The sequence below is a fragment of the Calonectris borealis genome, chromosome 3 (genome assembly GCF_964195595.1).
Source record: "Calonectris borealis chromosome 3, bCalBor7.hap1.2, whole genome shotgun sequence".
Classification (NCBI taxonomy): Eukaryota; Metazoa; Chordata; class Aves; order Procellariiformes; family Procellariidae; genus Calonectris; species Calonectris borealis.
In genome coordinates, this window is record NC_134314.1 from 36,312,079 (window position 1) to 36,331,898 (window position 19,820).

Here is a 19,820-nt window from a genome sequence, read left to right on the forward strand (position 1 = left end):
AGGAAGAACTGGCAACAGGTGGAAAGAGAGGACAAAAATGGTTCGCTTTGTTAATAGAAGGAGTAACCCATTGAATTCCACAAGGTTGTGTTAACATTGGTGCACAGATATAAGGAAAAGGGTTTGATAGTGAGGTGACAAAGCTTGTAGATGTTGCAAACTTACTTGGGTTAGTATAATGGCTAGCTATTTAAAGAAAATTGCAGATGCTCAGGTTTTGGGTTATGTGGGTTAAAATCGTATATGAAATTCAGCGTAGGTAAATGCCAAGTAATCTAAGTGAATGAGAAGTAGGAAAGAGAATTTTTGTAAGCAGTGATTGGTCCTGAACTGGTTCTTGCCAATCATGAGTGAAAGATGGAATTATCTGGTACATAAAGATCAACGCAGTTCTCCATAGCAGTGAAAACAGCAAATCCCGTGTTAAGACTTATTAAGAAAGGAATAAAGAATAAAACAGAAACATCATGCTGCTTCTGTAGAAATTCATGGCACGTATGCATCTTAAATATTCCTCGTGGTGTTGGTATCCTGTTCTCAACACAAAAAGAGTACAGTAGACTAGAAGAGGTTCAGAGAGAAGCATTGAGAGTCATTTAAAGGCATGAAACAGCTTTCATGTGAGGAAAAATTAAAAAGACTCAGGTTTTTTTCTTTTTCTGCCTGGGAAAAAGATGACTGTGAAAGAACACAGCAGAAATCTATGCAATCATGAGTGAATAGGGAACGATTACTTATTGCTATCTTCCAAAGTACAAGAACTGAAGGAGTGGAGTACTAAGTAGGAGCAAAAGATGCCAGATTGAATCAGGACAAACAAAAGGAGATACTTACTCATATAATGTATAATTAAGCTGAGGTACTATCTGCTGCAAGATGCTGTTGATTCTATAAAGTAGGGTTGATTAAAAAAACAACTGAGGAGAAGAAAAAGGCTGGCAAAGACTGTTAAACACAAAAATGTCACGCATGGCTCAGGAAGTCCTCAGTAGCTGGAAGTAGCTGGAAGCAGAAGTTGTGATTTTTTTTTTCCCCCCCCTATCAAAGCATAGAGTTGCATTCATTATTTCTAAATGCATTTCCAACTATGTAAAGAAAAACATAGTAAGAAAAGACACATTTAAATTATACCAAAATCAAAGCTGCTACATAGTCTGTCATACAGAATTTGTGTGAGACAGCTCTTAGTCACAATAATTAGGGCCCGGGATGAACAGTGCCTTGCCTTAATGAGTGCTGTCTCCATGCTCTGGACCTCCTTCACTTAAGAAGACCCCCATGCCATCACATTGTATGAAAATCTTCATACTGTTGGATATTGCAGTAGATAAATCTGAAATTTGATGTAGTGTGACTGTTCTCAGAAAGTTCAGGTTTTTACTTAGTTGATGCTAACACTGAAATTTCAGTTAGTTAATTCAAGTCAGTGTCAGATGTTGAATTAAAAAAAAAAGCATATTATGTTGAAATTGTACTTGGGGCAGTTCAGAACTGTTGCTTTTATATGGAAAAATTAAATAGTGCTTGGGTATTAGACATTTAAATAACAAATTTTAGGACCCTTTCTGCGTGTGGCATATGATTCATGTCAGAGAAGGAACCGTTAAATTTACAGGTGTCAGTAAAACAGTTGAAATCCTTAGCTACCTCATGTAGCTTGCGAACTTGTTGCATTAGTAATCAAGATGTCGACAGATACTCACTTGTGTTTATTTAGGAAAATGAGTCACCACTGCATTGATGAACTTATTTTGTCAAATGATAGTTAAACACTGACATCAACAAAATAAATACTTGGGGAAAATATATACATCTGGTTTACTCTTCTAGTTTGTGTTGATTAATAACTCACTTGAAATCAAGACTTATCTTAACTTGTTCTCATTTCAGCTTTGGATAGATCACAGTCCAAGAGAGATGGAGGTTTTAAAAATAATTGGAGCTTTGATCATGCAGAAGAAAGTGAAGGAGATGCAGAGAAAGAGTAAGGATGCTTTTATCTAGGCTACTGAAAGTATAAGTGTCTATTTATAAATAAATACTTTTTTGTAATTTATTAATAAGAAACGATATATAATATCTTAAAGATTTCAGTGATTAAGAAAAATTATTTCAAAGAAGTGACTATTTTAAATAGTATTGCCATATAAAAATGCATTATAATGTAAATTTAATTGTGAACATGGTGCTTACAACATAGGGCACAGTACATTTCAAAAGTGTTGCAATTGTCTTCGGAGCTACTGTGTAAGTCTAAGGAACACAGACAAGAAATATGTTAACATACAAAGTAAGGAAATGGAAAGCAGTATCCAAGCAGCTTCAACTTTTCCTTTTAGTGGTGATGCTCAGTACTTCACAGTTATGATTAAGGTACTTCAGTAGCTGTAGGCTTACATCAAGTTAAACTGAGCTTAAAAGACTGTGGGTTTTTCTCCCTTGTGCTTATCTCACTGGGTAGAGTTAAGGCTGTTTTTGTTACCTGATCATTTATTTCTTTACTTAGTATGTTTGGATTTTGACTAAAACTTAAACCCTATGTGTGTAGTTTGAACACATACTTAATTTTATTGTTACTAATATGTTTTCTCAATATTAATATATTTATTTCCAAAAAGACTAACGAATTGTTAAAAGAACAACAAGTTTCATGCATGAAGAATGCGTGTTACGTTTATTTGTTGTTCTTAGATATTTGTTGTTCTTAGATATTTGGTCCTATCCTTCAGATAGGACCTGCAAGTTCAAAAAGGATGCTATGGTTCTCTAGTAAGGAGAAACTGAATCCTGTTGTTAAGTACAAAAATAATTCTTATATGAATTTGTATCTTGACCTCTCTAATAGTCTAAAGAGATGACCATGGAGTTGCATTTTTAATAGGTAATATTTTGCTAAATACTGTGTGTTGAAAGGGAGATAGGAAAATAGACACATAACCACTTAGGCTGCAGCAGTAGGCTATGCTGTAATCTTACAAAAACATTAAGAAATGTGACGTTTTAGTCATTAAAAATGAGTTCAGGAGTTCATTGAAATGTGAGGTAAGCATTAAGAGATTTGTCAAAACAACTATATCAGAAGTTAAAACAGCTTTTTAAAAGGTTCTCAAACTAAGAATGTTTTAATTTTATAAGATTAAGCTTGCTTTTTTTTCTTAGCAATTTTACATCCATTTCTGGTGCACAGTAATATGTTTTAAGTGTGGTGGCAGTACATACAATACAGTTAGTATCTGCATTTTACTTGTCTTCGGAAATAAAAGTAATTCACGTTTGTAAGCATAGCAGCTTTTTTTCTTCTAGTAATTTACTGCTGTTTTCCATCTGTCTCCAGCTGATGTTGACTTAAGAACACAGAATGAGATATGTATAGTGTAGTGATGCTAAAAAAAAATGTTTGAAAAACTGATTATGGAACATCTGTTTTATATAATTGTATCTGATGATGATATTTCTGAGTGATTTTCTTTCCTTTCAAATATTCTGTATGATAAACAGTTTTCCTATAGCCAGTATTGAAATTTTATTACTACTCACATCAGTAATTCATTTTTATACCTGTGAATTATGCAGAATCTTACCTAGAAGTATTAGATAAAAAAGTATTTGAAAATTGATTTAAAGTGAAGATCCTGCCTTTTTTGCTTACCCATCTGCTGATACCATTTCAGGCAACTTCTCACTCCCTCCAAACAGCAGTATGTTTTAAGCTGCCCACATATTTACTTTTGGTAACACCTGCTTTGTTTTGTGGTTTTTTTTTTGTCTTAATGGCATTGTAAGTTTTGAGCATTTTGAAATAATTTGTATATTTTGCTTTTCTGATCCGTTTTTACTTTGTATAACAAAATACTGACAGAAGGGAATCTTTAGAAGACAAATGATTTGACAGTAAATTGTCCTTTTCTTTTGAAATTCCCTTTACCCTTAGCAGAACATTTCAAAGAATAGCAGCTTTAGTTCATAGAATTGTTCCAGCATAAAGCTTTGTGTCCCCCCAATATTTTGAGTATACTATACAATAAGTATGTATTCTGGTGATTTTTTTAAAATGTCATTCTTATTCGCTATGGTATGGTGATATTTACAAGCAATGCTTGTAATTTACAGCATTTCTGTGTGGAGAAAGCTGTAAATCTGAAGCAAGCATCTGGATGCATCTCATGCTTGTTATTGAGGCACTAGCATTTTAGTGTCTGACCTTATCACAGCTTTTTGCCCTCTTAATGGCAGACAATAATAAGTTCGTTTTGAACTGGCCCAAGAATAACATTCCGGCACTTAAAGGATAGGCTGTATTCTTGTATTACCCCGTGAGATCTGTGCTAATGTTATTGGTCAGTACTGGATGTCTGCTTGGATTATCTTTCCTCAGTGAGATGAACACAAAATATGTGGCTAATGACCTCCTACCAAAGCAATTTTTAGAATAGGTAGATTATTTTAAAAGAAGTGTGGGGAAATTTGGGGAATTAGATGGGCTGTGTCATAATGGTAAGGTGTCAAGTAATGAACACAAAAAGAGTAAAGAACTTTTGTAAACTGAAGAAGATTTGGAAAAATTAATGATCACCCAACACAATATATACATTTTTAAATGCTGCTAGAGTTGATACTCGGCATGGAACTAGAGTTATGGAAATTCAAAATGGTAATCGACAAGTATCTTATCCCAAAGTAAATGTCTGCAGATAATCTTCAGTCCACTTGAAAGAGTAAAATTAACATTTTTGATGATTTACGAGATTTGATCTACTTAAGATAGCAATCAAGATGATAGCACTCATTTGAGAGTGAGTCTTGAGAAAGAGTAAGTCACTTGAGACTTTTTTTGCTTTGTACTTGGAGATCACACAGGAGAGGAACCTGTATGTAGAACAATAGAAAAAAAGACCGGTTGGTCAGTTGAACACACTGAAACCTATGTAGACTACCACAGAATGAATGGAAATGATGTGTATCTTATGTAGCAGAAGACATGAAAGATGGAAGACTTATGCAAACATGACCAAAGTAATATATTAATTAAATTGATTTCTGAAATTAACATGTTATAAGGTGCTTTCTAGTTTTATAGATGATTGTTCTTGAAGTATCTTGGATAATTTATATTTACTTCCTTTTTAATATCTGGGTAAATGTTTTTGAAATACATCGCAACATGCCCCACAGTGGGTTTGTAAACTGATGGGCCCAGTTTTCTCTTGGCTGTCATACTGGTTTTTTAATAGTCCAGACTTGTGGCTTCCACTGAGATTTGTTCAATAATAGCCTTATCAAAAAACTGAATACAAATAAATGGGCCTGACTAATTTATTTGCACTATGGTATCCTTTCTTAACTAACATTTTCTTTCAAATAGTTTTAAATATTTTTTTCCTTTTATTTAGGGGAATAAACTGCTTGTTCCCTCGTATTCCTGACTGGAAAAGCAATGATACTTTTTGGTTTTTATTTCTGTTTAGCTTTTTTTCGATACTTTTTTCCTTTTTATTCCTTTCTCAAAAAAAACCCCCATAGTTGTATAGATGTTTTATGCTTCTTTTATGACCCTGTTAGTAAGGCACTGTAGCCTTTAAATTGATAAAAAAACTTCTTGTTCAGAGCCTCAATTCTTAATTTTTAGCAGTTTTAAGATTATTTTTAATGGAATGGCATTGTGCATGAGTTGAATAACATCACTGCTTCTCTAGTGCCTCTGATATCAGGGCTTTTTTTAATGTGCTGCCTACCACCATGTAATTTAAAGTAAAGAATGTACACAGCGCACTATGAGGGGAAATGTATCAGCCTCCTGTTTTTATATGTAAGAGTTTTCAGAAAGAAATTCCAATTACATTTGAAACGTGGCTGGATCAGTTGGTAGTTGTTAGAAATATGCTTGCAGCTCATTGGGGTGTAACCTCAATGATCAACAGAGATTTAAAGTTTGGGCTGCTTGTAGATAGTAGTAAAAATATGGTCTATAGAACTGAAGTATCTAACTAGCTATTGCGCAGTTCTTAATGTTTTAAAACATTAAACAAATGGTAAATGATTAGATTTAAGTAAACAGAATATTTTTTTTTTCTTGTTCAATGCCTAAATTTGAATGCCTAATTATGAATTCCCCTTTGGAAAGAACTCTCTTTACGTAAATTACTTTCTTCTTTTTTTTTTTTTCTTAATTTTAATAAAGACTTGACTTTCATTTGTTATAAAATTTTAATTAAAATATTGAAAAGTTAGAAATTATTGTTCTAATGTGAAAATCTCTCTCTCTGGTTCCCTGGTTAAAAGTGACAAAGTGTGGAGGCATAGCCTCCTCCCAGCAAGACCACCGAGGTTTTATTTCAGTAGTTAAAATGTTATTGTCTGGTATATGGGAGTGTGGTATAGTGGTTTTTTTTTTCCTGTCTGTATAAATTGCATCTTTTAAGCAGGCAACTGATTTGTGACACATGAGCAAACAGACATTACTCGATTGCTATGTATTCTGTTCTCTGAAAATCCAATTCCCAAATATTTTTCTAGTCATGTCATTTTAGTTGCATCATAACAGTTGTTCTTGTTCAGTTTGATTTAAGGATATTTTCAGTGTTTTTTTCATTTGTAGTCTGTTACCTTCTCTCTCACCCACCCAAATACCCTTTGTTAAAATGGTTGCAGTATTGTGGCATCCTGAAGCCCTAAAAGTATAGCCACCGTACAAGGGCATTTTGAAAATCATCATGATTTTTGTACGAGCTGGAGCTGAAGGGGGAAAATGTATTTAGAGGTGAAATGATCAGGCTAGGTCAACACAGTAGGTGAATGCCAGAGCTGCAGGTACCATAGGTTGCTATTCATGTCTGTGCTGCAGTGTGTTATTTATTCTTTAGGATTTGGAAAATTTCTGAAATCATTAAACTCATTGTCTTCTGATAAAGGGTTGAGAAAGCTCAGTGAGCCTCCCTTGAAAGAATAATCTATCTTGAAAGAGAGTTTAAAAAAAAGTTACAGTATTTTAAAATTTTAATATCCATGGATAATCTGTACAGAAGTACAACTATGCTCTTTTTGTCTTTGTGACATTTAATTTTTGAAATTAACGATGATCCACTACACTGTTCGTTTTACCATTATGCACCTAGAATTGTTGTAGTCTGTAAAGGAAAGGAAAACACTACAGTGCCACTGGCTAAGTGTTGACATTTACATCATTCTTCCCGTATCAAAACCAACTGTGCACACAATCTTATCTCCTGAAGCTTCAGGGTCTGCAATTCTCACCCTATGAGTCAAGAACTTTTTTCTTTTATTTGATGTATGGATATCTGTATTGCATAAGGTGGAGGAATAAATTGTAACATGAAGGGAAATCTTGTGCATGGAAGAAGTTTTTAGGAAATTGGGGAGGGCGAGTGCTGAGTGGTTACCTTATGTGAAGAGCTGAAGTCACCATGTATATTTCAGTCAGCATGTCATATCTGCAGCTAAGAAATGTTTCCACCTCCACCTCCATCATCGTTTTTCTTGTGCAGCTGTTCCCTTGGAACTCCTGGCATAACTGCTTGTATTCTTCAGTATTTCTGCCTAAATGGTCTTAATGAAAAACCCCAAAATCATGCAATTACAAGTTGGCTAAAAGTTGTATTATTTTGTTGCAGCCAAGAGAGGAGTAAGGATTACTCCTTATCAGGATTGATGAGAAGGGATTATCTGCAGGTTGCTTCTCCTGGAAGCAAGAATGTGTTAGCCTAATTTAGCTGCTATCAGTATAAAATGTATGATTGGGGTTTTAATTTAAATACTTAAGATTATTTGAGGATAATTGCCTATTACTGAAAAGAGTACGTTTTCACAGTATCGTGGGGTGAGTTTCTTTTTTTGTATCTTCTTCCCCATTATAATAGTTGAAGATTGCCCATAGATTAGACATAGGAGTACTAGAGAAACACGTTTTAATGAGCACTTGAGCCAAACTGAATACGCTATTTTTAGGAAGACATATTTTGGCAGTAATTGCTATGGGATAAAATTTAGTTATACGTAAGTTCTTCTCCTAAAGCACTGTGAAGTTTGCAGTTTTCACATACTTGAACATTGATATACATGCAAAAACTAAGACTATGTTTTATAGGTTAATTTAGTGTTTGACTCAATTTATGCATAGGGTTATAGAATCTTTCATGATGTCAGTAACATTGCCATAACAATATTGAAAGTTCAATAGTATTGTCTATTTTGAATTAATACGATCCTTTTATTTTTGCTTTTTGTGAAATAATTTGATGTACACTTTAAGTTCAGGTTCATATAATACATCTGGATCACTACATTGCCCACTTTATGTTCCTGTTGTTTTAGGCATATGTATACAATATATATGTGATGCATTTAAATTTAAAGAGGGAAGGGAAAAAAGCCTTTTGTGTGTTTAAAATGTTTTGCTGGTGCTCTGTTGCATTACAATGTATCTGCTTTTCTCTCCCACACCTATCCAGCGAGGCAAATCTGCTCAGCATAGATGACAGTGATGGGCCTTTCAGTCCCAATGAAGAAAGAAAGGCAAGTACTCTGTTTATCTTGTGGTGAAAATGTATCTTTAAAGCTTGCTAGGTTCTTAAACAATGTTGCATAGTCGTCAGTGTGGTATTACAAAATGAAAGTTCATGTGTTGATTTAGCAACATATGCTCAAGCTGAGTATCTGCCTACCCTTAATGTCTTTGTTCCTTTTACTCCTATAGATCTTGTTTGTTTGTATAGTATTCTGAAAATATGAGCATGAATAACTAGTTTTAAGTTTAGACAATTATCATTAATGGGATTATATTTTTAATTGAAAATATTAATCATTATATCCCATGATTGCTTACTGTCATATTCCCAATTTTGTATGCATATATATGTGTGTGTGTGTGTATATATAAAAAAGGAGAAGGTACATAGGCAAAACCTATGCTTTTTGTGGTTTTTTTATGTATACTGAAATAGCTTACAACTGCAAGATGCTTCATAATACTTTGAAGAAATTCATATTTTGTTTAGTAAGGACTCCTAGTGAGTAAGGATGTAGACAGGGTATATTTACAAGAAATTTGGTACAAAAACAGTCTGAAAATGAAGCCAATATTTATATAAATATTTTGTAATTCATTTTTTCCTTTTAATATATGTGAATTCTGTTGTTACAGTCACTTCGTTGTCGGCCTGGAGCTGTCGGCACCAGTGGTGATTCCATAAAAACGTATGCAAGGCGAGGCAAAGCTGGAAGCTTGAGACTTTTTAAAGGGAACTCAATTGGCCTCAACATGATGGGAAATAGCAAGAAACTGAGGTACTACATTTAGTTTTACATTTACTTACCTACTTGATCATTGATATAAATCAATGCTAAATGAACAGAACTTGTAGTACATTTGCATTATCTGCTGTGCATTTTAAGAAGCTACACTGTTCTGTGCTTCTGAGCAAAGATAGAAAACTAGATTGTTAAGGTCTTTCTTCTTCCAAAATGTTAAATAGCACATTAGTAAAATACCAGAAGATTATTAAAATAGAGTTAGAGCATTCACTGGCATACTTGTCAGTGCCTTACCAATGTTGTCTGCATGTGCTATTGTTTCCTCTGTACAGTCCTAGCAGGTAGAATAATATTTCTAACATCCCCATCAAGAATTTCTTCTTTCCATGACTATGAATTGCCAAGGTTAACTCAGGATGCATTTTCTGTTTTCCTTACTGTAAGATGCTATTTGATTTAGGAGTCACTGACTATTTCTTTAAAGAATTCAGCAAATATCCATACTCCTACATGATAGCTTGAGATTGTCACTTGCTGATTTAGAGCTGACAAGGAACAGTGTTTAAGCATTCAGTGCTGTACTTGTTTGTTACTACTGTCCCTAGCTTGTAACAGACTGATCTCTTTATTTAGTATATAATAAAAAGTGATACGTTCATGTAACGTTCTCTGGGAGTGTTTCATATTGTTGAAGTGCACTCAATCTGGTTACCTTCGCAGGAAGGAAAAATTCATAAAATGGCTAGTCATCATCAATCATCAAATATCTAACCCATAAGTAGCTGTATGAGGGATGTCCTTGTATTCATTCTTGCATGCTGATCTGTAGAGCATTGTTGGTTAGTGGGACCATCTTATCACAGAGTTACTTGAGAAGATAAATCCTTCAAGTCCTTTGTGATGTATGTCCTCTCCTGCTGTTCTGATCTTTAAGCCTAATATACAGGAACAAATCTGGAATTTCCAGTCTGGACTGGTGGTCCTTCAGCTTGATAGAGAAGAACGAATACAAGAATTGTACATACTTCAGTCAAAATAAGGACTCCTCTTGCCTTTATGTTGTAATTGTAAACTATTCCCATAGATTAATCTATCTTGTTGAATTTCAAAACGTAGATGACCCTTCACCCACTATGTTAACCAAATGTGATACATACTGCTCTAATTTAGTTTTTCTGTAGCTTGTGGATGGTCTTAAATGCATGCATACTCTTAAATAAAAACAAACAAACAAACAACAAACCCAAAACAAAACTAACCCCCACAGATCCTGAATTTTCTGATAAAAGAAGGCCAGTTATGAACATTTTCTTGTTAGGGACTACTGCTGTAAGGACCACATAAACAATAGTTTAGTTTCTTAGGTGAATGAAGGATATTCTTATCCTGCATTCTTTTTTTTAGTGGCTTAGTTTGGACAAAGAACAGTGAAACTTTCACTGATGAATAAGATTCTGCACTTGTAATAGTTCAAGTTATCGTTATTATAACCAACATGCCATTGTATAGGGGATTGTTTGGGTACATGTAATGTATGTCTGGAACAGTAAATACATGATATTAAGTATTGTATACTAGGTTATTTTGAATAAGTTTAAGTGTCTGTCTTTAATACTTTATTTACGTTTTTTTAACTTTTCAATAATGAACTTGTCTGAAGAGTCATGATTTCTAGCTAAATGTTATATTAATGAAGACAAAAAAGGTGTGTAGATTTATATAAAAGTATTACTCTTCCATCCTGTCACTGTTTAAAAGTTCACCTCTGCCCATAGAGTTTTCTTGTATAGGGTTTGTTCATATAAACCTAAACCAAAATCACTTCCCGATGTCCAATGAAACATGCAAACAACCACTGCATTCTCTCCACAGATGTTTCAGACCTGATCAGTTGAGATCGACAGATCAGACATGATCAGACATTTACAAAAAAGATCTCACTGAGCTTTTTGGTGAGAGTGCACCTACATTTTCCCTCCCTTCCTTTGATGGGAATACGGACCATGTCTTTGTTTTTGAGATAGACTAATAGGATGTTATATGGAACGCAAAAGCTTTTTTAAAATAAAATAGATCTAATAATGACAAGTTTTTTTGTTATAGGTTAAAAGCTGTGCCATTGCACAGGAGTCTGTTATTTTTCAACACATTCAAGCACTTCCTTGGCAGCTCTTGCTAACGCTGAACATATGGGTACTTCCTTCCATCCCTTTTTTTAATTCTTTTTACATTTACACAAATTAGCACAGTATTTCATTATCCTTGATTTATGCTATGCAAATGATGTTTTGTGTTTCAGTCTTTAATTTTTAGTACACACAACAGATTTGTAAGATTATATCCAGATTTCTGGCTTGCTCCTCTTCATATCGGCCAGTTCTTATGGAATCACCCTGGTTACTTCCATTCTTTAGGATTCTGTTCTTGAACATAAAGATAAAAATGCCTGTTACAGATCTGTCAGGACTTCTTTGCTCTGTTTCAGTAATGAAGAAGCCCATGCATGTACATTACATTTGTTGTGTGTTTTGAGTACACCTAGCCATTTAAAATAAGATTCCTCTAATCCTCTGAAAACTAGAATTTTCTTCTGTCTGGCTGTGGGATTTGTAGTGAAATCCTACCTTACTACGTAATTTTTTTTCCCTTTTCTGTTAAAGCAGTCATACTTGACTGTGTATGTGTGTGTTTTTCTTAAGTTCCAGAAAGGTATGTGGGTTTTATTTTGTTTTTAAGGTAAATAATTGCTGAGGTTTTTTTAGACAGTCTAAGCATTTAGTTCAGACATTCTGTTACTTGGACTGGGACTGCCTTCTATTGACAAATACTACATTATAAACCTAAGACCTAGTACGATTTGTAAAATTCAACTAAAAAAAGTAAAATCTGTTGCATGTATGTTACCTTACTTAAAGGTCACATCATCTACTTTGAAAGCAGGCATCCGCCTTCTCTCTAGTACTGACCTGCATTCTGAATTTAAATGGAAAATATAAGTATCCACCTTCTTAATAAACTGTCATTAATGAAGGAATTTAGTTGGGAATAATGGATGTGTGTACGCCACTGTGACTGCTGTAAACACTTGATGTTTGATTAAAACTCATACAAAGAACATTATTTAACTCCTTTTCAGGTTTTGGTCACTAAGTCTGCTTGGAAATGTGATTATGCTATAAGTGATTATCTTGATTTAATAACTTAATTGTGGTAGTGTTATATCTTTCATAACACATGTATCGCAACAAAATCCCCAAATCAGTAAAGGTTTGTGATCCAGTCACTGTGGTGAAGATTGGTGGTGTGTTCACTTTGCAATGCAGCATGGAAGGTGCTTAATAGTTATCCTTTCAATATTTGGACTCTTCAACAAGAGAAAATTCTGAAGGTTGATTATGCAGTTAAGCTGCTAGATTAAGATCAGTACTTGAGTACAAGAAGATCAGATACTTGAGATTCTTGAGCTGTTCATGGTGATTTTTATCACAAAGTTGAAGTCTCTTTTTTTCCACCTTGTCTGCAGAATAGGGATTAAAAACTCTTCAGAATGCTGGGGCTTGACTCAAATTAGTATTATTGTAGTACAATATTCCCTAAAATTCAGGGAATGAGTGATAGGAAGAAGGGATATGCAAGGACAGTGAGAAGAAGTTTCCCTGTACATATCCACTTGCATGTACAAAAATTTAAACCAACCAAAAAGTTATCATCTGTTATCTGGTTAAGCAAATCCAGTATCAAACTCTAACTTAACCCTAATAGTTTTGTTGTTTGGGTTTTTTTTAATCATGAGGTCTTACTTTAAATTGCTTTTATCTTTGCTAGTTTTCAATAACTTATATCAAATTTCTCACATTATTAATTACCCTTTAGATTTTTTTTGTAATATTTTGCAAAAAAAAGTTATTTGATGAACAGCAGAATTAATGTAGTCTGTAGTTGTGTCCCGTGTTCCTGAAATGTCGTGCTTCCATTACTTCTAGATCCATCCCTTTGCCCAGTGCAAGATTCCTCTGTGCTTTCCCTTTTGAATCTGTGGTGTTAAGAAGTTCCTAGGATCAGCTGATAGAATGTGATAGTGTAACCTTGTTTCCATCAGAGCATAGACTTTAAATGATTCTGTGGTTTCTGAGATCACATCAAGGAGACATGTATTGTTAATATATTGTAAGTTCTTTGAGACTTCTAGAACATTTGTTCTTTCAAAGAACTTTCTGTCCATTACATCACCCTGGTTTTAGTGTTGTATGTTAATTTTCTTGAAACTGTGCTGAAACTTGCAAACCCAGATTTCAGTTCGGATGTGCCCATTTTGCAACTCGCTAGGACTTTATAATTAAATTTCTTGGTGATTCTGTCTGCACTGGGTATGTTCTATTCAAAGAACAGGATTATAGAGCAGATTGTATTTTACAGCTGTCCTACTTGGAAGCATATCTGACGCCATATGAACCATTTAAGTGTGTCATCTAGAACAGTCTGCTTTGACTCAAATCTGATCACCCAGCAGGCTGTGATATTCTATTCCAGCACCTACTGGAGTTTCTCACTGCTTGAGTGTGAGGCAGAAAGCAGAAGCGCTGCTTAACAGTTTTCTGTGCTGCGGGGGCACAAGACTTAGAGTTTCCCAATCATGATAGTTTGGCAAAGCTCAGATTCAACAAATAAAATGATAAAACATGAGACAGGTGTGTTTATAGACTTGCTTGCTTGTTTAAACTCCTTAAGTCTTAAGCATTTGAGAAGGCATTCCTGTGCTCTACTTGTGTTTTCTTTTCTAGTACCTCTTTCAAAGACATTAAACTGGAAGCCGGAGAGGATTTGAGACACCGTAAAGTATTTAGGGCAAGAGGCTGTCAGCTTTTTATTTCTTAGGTGACAACATTAAACAGAAGCTTGACTGTAAGTTAGTTTGGATGATGACTGACCAGCTGGAGTTGCATAGTGTTGACTTGGAAGTGTGTGGGATGAGTGTGTTTACTTTCAAGAGGTTGGTATTTGAATGGGATGCTCTTAGGTTAGTTTTGAGGAAGTTGAACTGTTAACTCCATTTATGATGTTTCTAAACTTCATATTCTAGAAAAGAGAGTTTTACCATTTGGTTGGTTTTGATAAGTCTTGTTCTGTTATGTTCGTGGTTATGTTATGATATGATCAGTCAGAAATGCTCTGAAAGCTTTTAATATTGATTTATGATAATCAATATAAGGCTCCCAAAAGGGTTTGTAATGCTAAACTGAAAAGAAATCTAAAAAGCAAGCTAGCAGTTTGCTCACTTTCATCTTTTGGGGGAATGTAAACGAAGGATTAGGAATTGGTTGTCAGGTTTTTGGAGAATTTTGGTACTTGGTTTTTTTCATTGTTCATAAAAGGAGCAAAACTTCTGCTGAATAATATTTCTGAGAATTATTATTAATCAATCAGAATGCTGTTTCACATCATTTTATTTAGTGCAATTAAAATTTCCAAGCAATTTTACAAGAAAAATGTAAGCATTGTATTTCCATAATTTGAAATTTCCATGATTTTGCATTATCAACATGCTGTCTGTTAAAAGTTGCATGTTTTTTCAACATTTCAAATGTAGTATTGTGTGTCCTGTCACAGAAGTGTGCAGGATAATTGTTAGGGTCCAGTGATCTTCGAAGGAGCACTATATTATTTATCTACTGTATCTTTATATCAGCTTTTACTAGGGAGGATAACGGGTAAGTAATCTTCTCTCCAGAATTACTTGTTTTACATAGTAATGACATTACAGTGTCAAAAGGCAACAAGTGAAGAAACCAAAGAAATGCTAAGACATTGGTGAATATGCTATCTCTGTGCAGAGTCCTGCTGAGATACTTGAGCATCTGAGAATCCTTCTCTTTTCTTTTTGAAATGTGTTGTGTTGTTTCAGTTACCAGCCATCTTACATCCATAAATTTGCTGCGTTTATTTTCCCTTATGAGTAATAAGATGAGGGAAATTCCTGAATGTGCAATTCAATCCGTTCACATGTTATGCCCTTTAAGTCATATTATATAAGTTAATATTATGCCGTAATAAAATGTAGAGATGGAAGTATAAAATGAATTATAAATGGTTATAATTCGTTAAAAAAGGCAGTGTCTTTTTGCAGTGACAGGGTTGAGTAAAGGAGAGCTGGTTCACAGTGTTTTGGATGGTGATAAAATTTTAAAAAATATTTACCTTTTCTTCCAGGGAAAAAAAATAATTGTATAATATTCTTATTTGTCTATTTTATTCTAGGACTGAATGTTTTTATGCCTGTCAAAGGATCCTAACAAGTTGTATTATTGATTCAGAAATACTTTGTTGATTTTTGGTTTTGTATGGCTGTTATTGTAAAAGCAGGACACCACAATTTTTAACTAAGACAATGTACAAATACACCAGAGACTTTTTTTTAAACCATTTTTCTGTATGTTTGCAGTGAAAATGCTCAGAATATGTCTTGTCCTGTAACTGTGGTACATGGTAGACGTTTTCACCATGCGCATGCACAGACAGCAGTAGTAAAAACAGCAGCCCAAAGGTAAGACTAAGTACATTTCTTTCTCCAGATGTTCCCACTGTGAAAAGTCCTTTCTGGTTTTGTATGTAATGGTTTTCCTTATGCTGTGAAATGTTTTAAGGAAACATGAGTAATTACAGGGTGCGTTCTTGATCATGAGCTTTGATCTTAATTACTAAAGTTTCATAAAACTTACCATTTAGGAATTATTATTATATAATCTTAGAATTTACTAATTTTAAAGCACACTATGGCACATATTCAGTAGGAGTGCACCTGCTAATGTAAATATGTTTAGAAAATACTTTGAAATGGACAAACATAGTATGTAGTAGAAATTCACATAACTGACAGCATGATCATCAAATACTAATTCACAGCAACTCCAGCTTGTATAAGATCCATCTAAAGATTAAGTTATATGATCATATGTAGTCTGTAAATACAGCATAAAACATGTACACTGGAACATCTAACAGAAGCAAGGTTTTGCATTTATGTAAATAGTTGTTAGGATGGACAACTGGAAACTGGGGAATCTCACTTGGCTATGCTAAATTAAACTTCATTGGTTTAAAAATTTAAAACTACACCAGACTTCTATAAATTGCAGGGTGGTTTTTAAATTTTTTTTACAGGCTTTTGACACCCAATGTGTGTCACAAACATATGAGCTAACCATTGCTTTAAGGAATTTTCTTTCAAAGTTTGTTCATTCAGAGCTCTTTTTATCTATGAATTTCATGGATTTCCACTAGCCCACATGAGTGCTTCATCCTGTCAGCATTTTGCAGCCTCCTTCTTCTGCCCCCTTTTTTCCTCTCTGTTTTTTAGTGTAGATTTTTTGGGATGATAGGATCCTATGTAGGCATTATCCTCTTTTTCATCCCAGTTCCCTCACTTTGATTTGCTATCTTCAGAAAAATAAAGCCCATATGCTAATGTGAATGAATGATGTGACCCAAACATGTCTTAGGGTAATCTGGCATTGAAGAAACAGACTGAAAATGGATTTTGCAGTCCTGTCCCTGAGGACCTACATCATTGTTGCCTCCTTCCATTTCAAACTGTACTATCATCTGTAAATGGAAAATAGCATGGACATTTCCTTCCCCTTAGTAATAGCAGATGCAGTAGTAGGGATCTCACTTTTCTTTACATTGTTTCCCATCATTGCAAGGCAGGGATAACTAAGGAGAATTGGTAGAGCTGTTCCCACAAATTAATCTGAAAGGACGAGGTTTATGTTATCAGTGTGGTTTAGGCTGAACCAACTGTGCTCTTTTCTTACATGCAGTCCTTTTTAGAATATTTTTGTTCAATATTCCATTGAGGAAAGCATGGGGCATCTCTTAAGCATTCATGCCCTTACCTTTCACTCTTTTTTTTTTTTGGTAATTGTAAAGGATAAAATCTTGATCTGCAGTGCTAATTAAAATGATTTGAAGTAAGCAAAATCATGCAAGACTGCTCTTTCTTGGATCTCTGAATGTTGACCTTAATAATATTAGTGTACTTGATTAAGCTTTGTTGTGAAATGGTTCTTTGAAACAGCCAGTCAACATGGATTCATCTTACCTAGTTAAGTGCTGTAGGCTTCTTCAGCATGCAAGAGAGTCCACTCCAGAGATTCTTAATCTTGAGGGGATGTTAGACTTGCCTGCTTGCCTTTCTCACCTGTGGGACCTGCTTCTTTATAAGTCTACAATGTAATGTGGAAAAAAAAAAAAGTAGCAACTTCATATGTGTGACACACACAAAGAAAACTAATGGATAATATAGGCAAGCTGAATATTGCATGAAGTAATTGGATAGTAGTCATCTTGAATGTTTCTAAATACGTTTTCTTTTAAGGTTGTTGTTGTAATTCATTTACATTAACAACAGACAATTAACTCTTACGCTAAGAATGTTTTTTGAGTTTCAAAGGCAGGAAATAGTCATAACAATTCCAAGCAATGCTTTGCTACTGGAGGATGTCAGAACCAGCATGATCTAATTGACTGAGGGTGAGCTTTACAGAGAAACTGTGCAAAGGATATGTAATTCCAATACCTTTTGCCAGTTGACTCAATTGACTACTTTTAAAAAGCTTTTAAATCTGTTTCTCAGTTAGAGGATTGAAAATTAGTAGAACATGGGCTCCTGTCATACTGTTTTTTTTTTTTAATTAAAAAAGAAGAGGGATCTCAAGGCTACTTGATATGGAAAATGTAGGTTTATGAATGAGAAGACAGTAGTTCTTAGAAAAAAAAATAAGTAAAATAGGACTATTTAAAACTGTTCATAATACAAAATTCCAGTGCATATAAAGTGGATAATTGGTTTTTAGTATTTTTAGTTGTGTGGGAGTTTTTTTATCTCTTTTTTTGCTAGTTTTTACTGACCTTAGACAATAGTTGAGTTTAAAAGTAAATTAGAATGGTGTCTCCTCAGAAAGGAGTATATGTGGGAGTACATAAGCAGAAAATGTGGGTGGCAAACCAAGAATAAAATTGTAGGTATATATCCAGACAAAGAAAAGCTGGTAGCATGGAAATTGAGTTCTAAGATGTTGGGTTTTTTTTCGTATACTAATTTACAGGCAACACAAAGTTGTGTTCTTTTACTACATTGTTTGCATTTGTAGAATTGTTTTATGGTATGGTGATTGGTAACAACATGGGGAAAATAGTTTTAACTAACCTTATATATTGTTACTAAATCTGTAGTGGATTATTGAAAGGATAACCAAAAATAAAACGTGATTAAATTAGTTCTGAGCAGATTGAGTCTCTGGCACTGACGTTACAGATTCTGTTGTTTATACTGGCTTCTTTGGGTGGGGATGGTGTCACGTGGGGGAACCTAATTATGAAACTCAGTTGTGATCCTTATCAAGTTGCATTTGGAGCTTGTGATGTGTACTGTACTTCTCATGTCTTTCTCCAACTTTTTTGCACATGCATGTTAATTTAAATTCTGGCTGAGTATCTGTTGCACTCATATTTAAAATATAAGTTTCCAGTTCAACAAAATTGGGCATTTCAAAATAATATTTTTATAAATATTATTCATGTTTTTTCCAGTGGAATCTGAGAATGAAATTAAAATTTGTTCATTTCTGATACAACAGATTTTCAGATATAGCTTAGCCTAGTGTTGTAGTTGGTTCAAACTATTTTGCTTCATTTAACAGACGCATAGTTCTATCTTATGCTATTGACTGACTGTTCACTAAGACTTGGCATTGGAATAGCATGCATGTACAGCATGTCTAACAAATCTTATGCAGGAGCTGCATGAAGCAATTTGTAGGGACACTGGATCTGTTGTGGATTCTCATTTCATAATCTCTCTGAGATGCAAAAGTGAGAATTCTTTTAAATGCATTATATTAATATGGGATTTTAAAACAACCATTTGAGGCATTTAACTTAATGACAGTGTACAGTGTCAAGCATTCTGGAAATTTTTTCCTGCCTTTAAGTTTCCTTAGCATTAAAATTTACAATTTTTAACAGCGCCTGTAAGCATTTACTCCAAGTTACATATTAACTGTGCCAAGGATACAAAGATACTGGATATGGCTCCATACGGACATGGTTTGGATCTGACTGAATATATAAACTTAGATGTGACCTGCACAAAACCAGTGTTTATTGTTTGTAAAGGCTAGCTCCAGTTGGAAGCAATTTTTCCCCACTTTCATGCAGCATTGGCTGATTACCCCTTCCCCAGTCTAAGTTGCAGTGGTCACATTCAGTTTTGAATTCCTTTTACTCTCTTCCCAGAGCACTGTGGAGATTGAATGTGTTTTAATACTGCACTCTGTAGGATTATCAGGATTACGTTCTTACCTGGTTTACTTTCAATCCTGCTGTTCCTCTGGGTAACAGAGAGTTAGAGAGAGTTTGCTCTATTCTTGAGTGTTCTGTTTGTGAAAAGGAAAGGAGAATGAGTTTATATTACTCTGTAATATCATTACTCTGTTTAATATGACTGAATTAAAACAGGAAACAGTTTTAATTTGTTCTGTTTTAGAATAGTGTTA

General features: G+C 34.2%; 1 protein-coding gene across 6 annotated transcripts in view; it reads left to right on the top strand.

Moving 5' to 3' along the window:
* SENP6 (SUMO specific peptidase 6) overlaps positions 1–19,820 on the top strand; it is an 85,711-nt gene that overhangs the window by 19,824 nt on the left and 46,067 nt on the right. For 4 of the 6 annotated variants that reach the window (XM_075145340.1, XM_075145337.1, XM_075145336.1 and 1 more), the window contains exons 2-5: positions 1,891–1,984; positions 8,466–8,529; positions 9,158–9,300; positions 15,707–15,808. In XM_075145340.1, the coding sequence (XP_075001441.1) occupies positions 1,891–1,984; positions 8,466–8,529; positions 9,158–9,300; positions 15,707–15,808 (403 nt within the window). The remainder of the gene's footprint in view (positions 1–1,890; positions 1,985–8,465; positions 8,530–9,157; positions 9,301–15,706; positions 15,809–19,820) is intronic. The other 2 variants (XM_075145339.1, XM_075145342.1) reach the window with 2 other exon arrangements.